Here is a 6204-nt window from a genome sequence, read left to right as displayed (position 1 = left end):
TTTTGAAATATGATTTGTATTAATCATTCTCAGCGAAATGCTTTCATGGTGCAGCTGTTAAGCATTGATCCACAAGAAACATCAACCTCAACTCTTGTATTGGAAACAAAGCAAACCCTTGACAACAATTTAAGAGTCCCTGTCCATAAATATGGAAAATAACTCGGCAAGGGTCGAAAATTCGATTTCGCTCATATTTTTACGGTAGATAGGCTAGGCCATGAGAAAAACTACTGGATAGTTTTTTTGGTAAAATATCCTTTTATTTCAAAGAAATATGCAAATTACCAAATTCCGTTCAAATCGTCATTTGACGCACCATTTTATTAAACAAGTTTGAGAGCCTCGCATGCAAAACCATATCATTCTTCCGTCTTTAAAACACTCAAATATTTTTGTGCAATGTTTAAATGTGTACTGGGTTGATTTTAGGGAATGTTGCGGTTTTTGTTGGCTGCAAAATAATTAAATTTCGAAGACGTGTATTTCATTCACTTAAAAGTACTTCGTAAAAATAATTGATTTTCACCATGTGCGAAACCTTCAAATGGATTAAGCTTCTGAAGGTTGAATCGCAGAAGGATGGTCTACAGATTCCTGTAAAAATTTCTTTGGGCAAATGATTGTGAGCGGCGCGAGAGCTTTTCAAAGTACGTTAAAAATGCAGATATTTGACCATCCGTCGTCAAATTTTAATTTACGGGTTAGACATATATTTTAGCACGCGCCACATGTCTTGAGCTATATTAAGTTGAATTAGTATCACCCAACTAGTGGACTAATTTGGTAATTTGCATATTTCTTTGAAATAAAAGGATATTTTGCCAAAAAAACTACCCAGTAGTTTTTGTCATGCCCTAGCCTATCTACCATAGGAATATGAGCGAAATCGAATTTTCGACCCTTGCCGCGAAATTAAGAATTTGTCTGATTTTTTACAGGCAGGCACTCTTAAATGCATTTTTCCCGATGTTTAACTTAAGCCTTTTATTCCGTTAATAATAGCACAAAGAAACCCTTACAACTCTAGTCCACTCTACAGTTCCTGCTTGAATCTTTGGTTGAGGATTCTGGAGTTTCAGCTCTTCAAAACTTCAGTTAGGACAACTTCTTGAAGATCTTAAATCCAGTAAGTGTATTTTCCTTTGCGCATGATGTTTTGCTGCTGCTGCTGCAGTTACGGGGATAAAATCTGTTGTTGTAATAAGTCAGCCAGGCACTGTTAGAACTGTACGGGTATTTGAGGCCCACCACGTCACCATATTGCACAGGAGTCCCATCATCAGCGTTCTTGGAGTAGATCTCAAAGGTGACGTACGAATAGCTCAGCCAGTTATCTCCTGTCATAGAACTGGTGACTCTACAAACAAACCGATCTAAAATCTATACCATTACATTTTAAATAACTTTATTTCCTACATATAAATAACCGATGTAATCTTAGCCCTCAGTAATTGTTTGTTACTATTTTTATCCTTTCTAACGTATTGTTAACAATCATTGTAAATGTTGTCTCTTTTTTAAAAACAAAAAACTATTTTTTCCTGAAAAGCCCTACCGTTTATTTGTATGCCACGTACGTATTATTCTAATAAGATAGTTCCAGACTTCAAGAGTGATTCATCGCTTAGTTTTTTACTACAGCTCTGTTTCGTATAATAATAGTAACCACTCTTGAAATATTGTGCGCTCTCTGAAAACCGATCGACACAAGCAATTATACCGTGTCACAACAAAATAGTAAAAAAAAAAAAAACTCATGATCGAGAGACAAAGCATTAAAGGTTTCAATCTGAAACTACTAACGAACGCTTACTGCCATTTTTGCTATGGTCTTTCTCGGTAATCACTAGTGGGTTATTTACTTACGATTGTACGCTACAAAGGGTGTCGGAAGAAGCGGTGCAATGGAGTCGGTGACTACCACTACTATAAAAGTGGGACCTGAGTGACACTGTATCACCACTGTTGATTGCTTCTCCGTCTGTCTTTCCCTTGGCAGTGATGGTAAACCTCATTTGCTTTGAGCAGGAGGTCCATTCTGAGGAGGTCATGATAGTGCCTGGGCAGGAATTCCAGTAGCAGTAAGATGTACCACAGGCAAGCCAATGCTTCGAGTAGATTCCAGAAGTGTAGGCCGAGCGCAGAGCGATAGTGTCTCCACTGTTAATGATGGGATATCTCTGACCTTCGAGAGTGAAAACAGAATCATGTTCAGTTATTTCACGGGCAGCGTTTTCAGTAAAGGCTGGGGGTACAACGAAGATGAAAATACTGACTTGAAATTGCACTGGATTTCTTTATTTTCATCTCTTGATAGTTGGCTTTCACGAAATGAACAAGTTTCTAACAGTTGAGGGAGACATTGTACTCTTGCCTATCAATGTTAAAGCGATATAAACATGATTATTGAGAATATCATTATATATCAGTTTTTCCTACCCTTAGACAAACCGTCCCAAAGGTCTTCTATGGGAATGTTCAAGGTCAGTTTATCATTGGAAACGCTGTAAGCAATGGGCGCTGAATGCACGCCAACCGCCAAATAGATTGCTATGAAAGCGGCCACGATAACGATCTTCATTTTGAACGACTTGGTAATGGCTCTTTTCTCGTATGGCGTCTCTGAACGTTGAGTATTGAATCCCGCCTGACTTTACTACAAGTACAATGATGTTGGTTCAGAGCTGAGATGTTTAACTATTTAGACTGTAGTTAATAGTGACTTAATAGGTTTTCTGCTCCACTTCAAAAACATTATTGCCTCGTAGCTACTCCTGCTAACTCATGACTATAGCGTGCAATAGATCGGGGTCAACGTCTAACTACAGTAAATATTTATTTCTTATTGAAAACTCATATGACAAGGCTCCCAGTGGTTTTCCACTCATGCTTGCATGTGATCGTGGCATGCCTTGCCCTTCCTCAACTCTCTGTCAATCCAAGCTTAGTAAAATCCCGTCGTTACTTACCCTGTCTCAGTTGTTACTCGTCAAACTAAGTTGTTCTCTGCTTTGGTCACTTACGACGCTTAAAGTTATTCCTCAGTATTGCATTGCGCATCCCTACTGCGCATAATTTCACGCGTGATTAGCGCGCGCGCATTAAAAAATGGCAGCTTTTTCTTTACAGCTGGACTTCGCCGTAGAGGTAAATCGTCATTTTCTCGCAAACGAGTATGGTGACCTATCATTTTTTTTCTGTTTTTTTGAATTGAGTAATAAATTTCTCGGTGTAAATTAAATATGGACCAATTCTCAGTGTAGAACAAAAAGCAATCGTCGGAAACGTGAATTTAGCAAGCAATCGTGACCACAATCATGATGCTATTATAAGAATTTACATGGGTATAAACAAGGTGCTGTTGCTCCTAAACGAACATGGGGATCCCTCATTTTTATTTCAAAATTTAAGTTCCTATAATATAAACAATCAATAGGCAAAGTTTCACAAAAGTCTTAGTGCAGGTTCTATTTCAGTGCAATGACCTTAAACCTCGGACAACTCGCGGTGGGACTGCCCCACCACAATCATCTTCCAGCACCTTTACCGTAAACTATCCGGGCATTGCAACAGAAACTCTCTGTGTCCCGTTATCGTACAGGTAACCTCGCCAAACTGGTCCGCGTTGCGACTTGCTCGTCCCCAAGAAAGCGACTCTCCAGCCGTTGACACCACTGCTCCAGACCAGCTCTCGGCGATGATGGTCTCTGATGTCGACGCCAAGTTGGCGAATCCGCAATGTACGATCCTCTAGCGAGAGTGTTATCTTGCAATGCTGTAATTCCCAGGCTGCCAAAGCCTTGTTTCCGTTTTCAGATCAGGCGCGTAGTAACGAGGAAAAGGAAAGAGGACAGCAATGTCCACGTACTCACCATTCGTGATGGATGCTATCTGGCTGTTTGAGAGGATGCCGGGAAGCGAGGGAAGCCTGTAGCTGCTATAAAACGAAGCGACCTCCATTAAAGACTTTGAGGAGGAGTGTGGACGAATTGGGGGAAACGAGATTTCCAGCTTTATTTAGACACGTTCACAGGCCTACCTAAGTCCATCTGTTGTAAGTCCTGTAGCAGTTTTGATCATTTCACGAATGCATGCCCGTTAATTTCTCCCAGGTCCAAGGACTCTCAGGGCCCAACCCACACCGATCAACAAAGGGATCCCCAGTGCCCGCACTCCTTGTTCCATAGCCTACCAGCACCAGTGTAACAAACCTGGATTTATCACGGCCCACTCTGGAAAGGATCATGCAGAACTGTCCAGCCCAGGCTCCCAGCTAAAGCAAATATCCTTTACGAAGCCGTACCCGCTTACTAGCGCCACACTCAAATAGACCCCTGGATATGCAATCGATGGAAATCGATGATCGAAAACCCAATCGATCAATCGATATCAATTGATAAAATTAGTTAATTGGTATCGATTAGTATCGGCCAATCAATGACCAATCGATAACCACACAAAAACCGTTCATCGATTACTATCGATTGGCACAGCAACCTCGAACCTGTCCGATCATCCGCCATTTTTAGTAAGCCCAGGGGACGAAATTGTTAAAATAATTCCGACCCAGTCTTCTCAACGCAAAGAATATACCCCATTGCACGTGTACTCCAATTACCCACTTGCCGGTCCTCGCCTTTCCGTGTCATTATATATGTCTACGCAAGAAGTCCGGGAAGAGGCTTTACTGAATATAAGGTGCATCGCCAAAGGCCATCATCTTTGCCGTTTTGAGGTGAACGTCCGTGAAGTGTTTACTGCTGACAAGAGGAGGGGAGAACGCGGACACGCGTTTATAAAGTTGTTAACCAAGCAAGAACGGGAGCAAACTTTTGAGTTGTCAAAGAAAGAAGAGAGTCTTGTTCTCCTGTTAACGTTCAAAGGATTAAACTGAAATGTGTTTACAATTACTGCGTACAAAGATAGGATATTTATGCGCCGATTCCTTCGATCTGAAACCAATCGATACCAATCGATATCAGTTTATCTATCGATTGTTATTGAAAATCGATACCAATCGATAACCACACGAATCTTCGCCATCGATTGGTCATCGATTACCAATATCAATCGATTAACTGATATCGATTGATACTGATTAATATCGATTGTCATCGATTATCAATTTCATCCATTGGATACCTCGGGATAGACGCCGCATCAACAAGTCGAAATATTTCAATTTTTTATAAGTACCACGGCGCTTTTTAGAGTAAATACGGTGCTCGCATTTCGTCTCACAACCCAGCCCTCATCTCGGAGTCGATCGATCCTGAACTTTTTTAAAACAGCAACTAGTGACAATGACGACTAAATCCCCTTAATTATACCGATAATTGTGTCCCGTTTTTTTCTGTCAAAGTACAAGGAAAAACGCATATAGAACCACTACAGAACGAATGGGTTCTCAGTTACGTTCTTGACTCTCTGTAGGGGAATGTCGCGATCCAAAGTCTGGAGCGGAACTTTCTAAAATTAAGTTTCCAGGAATGAAGTTTCTTATTCTTAAACTTATTTTTAAGCCTACATGAAGTACAGTATTTTGTGGTAGCTTAGCTTGCCTGAGAAAAGAATGCTGAAAAATAAAAAAAACATAATAATTTTTTTTTTTTAACGCGCGTTTGTTGTTGTTTTTTTTTTCGGAGTAAATGAGCATTTACGCTGACAATACGGCATGATTTGTATTATGGTTAAAATAATTGTTTATTGAGTGAGTCTTATCCAGAATTTTGCCGCAGTCATTTTCCACGAAACCCGTTTCGCTTGTAAAGGGAAACGAAAAACAGTTCGAGTTATCCGGGTCGATTGAATATCCAACTTGCAATGTTAATAATTGATAGTTTACTGATTTTTCAACACTTCAGTATACAGTGACAGCTAAAGGCACCGCATCCAGTATGACTCATAAGATCGGGAAATGACTTTCAAATATGTGAACGGTCGGTTGCACTAATTAAAATCAAATTGCTCCAGTGTTAGCTTTTACGGATTACAGGACAAGAAAAGCTATTGGATGACATCCGTGCTGAGGGTTTTGGTACTTGGATCAAATACAGTAATTACTATGGTAACCCTGTCAGCGGTCATCCGCATTGTAATATATAGCGTGCGGTTTGTCAGCTTGTCAGCAATCGCGTGTCAGTAGCGTTAAGAAAGACTTCTAGTTACCTGTTTCGTCAATCTCGTCTAATATCTCCGACT

At 40.3% G+C, this 6204-nt stretch overlaps 1 protein-coding gene across 1 annotated transcript; it reads right to left on the bottom strand.

Annotated features, from left to right (window-relative positions):
- On the bottom strand, window positions 1–2800 carry LOC149114710 (uncharacterized). Its single transcript, XM_089284171.1, has 3 exons — window positions 2443–2800; window positions 1870–2188; window positions 1–1360 (listed from the first exon to the last, which is right to left on the bottom strand). Exons 1-3 carry the CDS (start codon window positions 2582–2584, stop codon window positions 1099–1101), a joined length of 723 nt encoding a protein of 240 aa, XP_089140297.1. The 5' UTR covers window positions 2585–2800; the 3' UTR covers window positions 1–1098.
- Between the last annotated feature and the right edge of the window lie 3404 nt (window positions 2801–6204).

Source organism: Orbicella faveolata, unplaced genomic scaffold (genome assembly GCF_042242905.1).
Source record: "Orbicella faveolata isolate gen_17 unplaced genomic scaffold, um_ofav_v1 contig_13, whole genome shotgun sequence".
NCBI classification, from domain to species: domain Eukaryota; kingdom Metazoa; phylum Cnidaria; class Anthozoa; order Scleractinia; family Merulinidae; genus Orbicella; species Orbicella faveolata.
The sequence above is the reverse complement of the archived record's forward strand: the minus strand, read 5'-3'. Positions and strand labels throughout refer to the sequence as shown.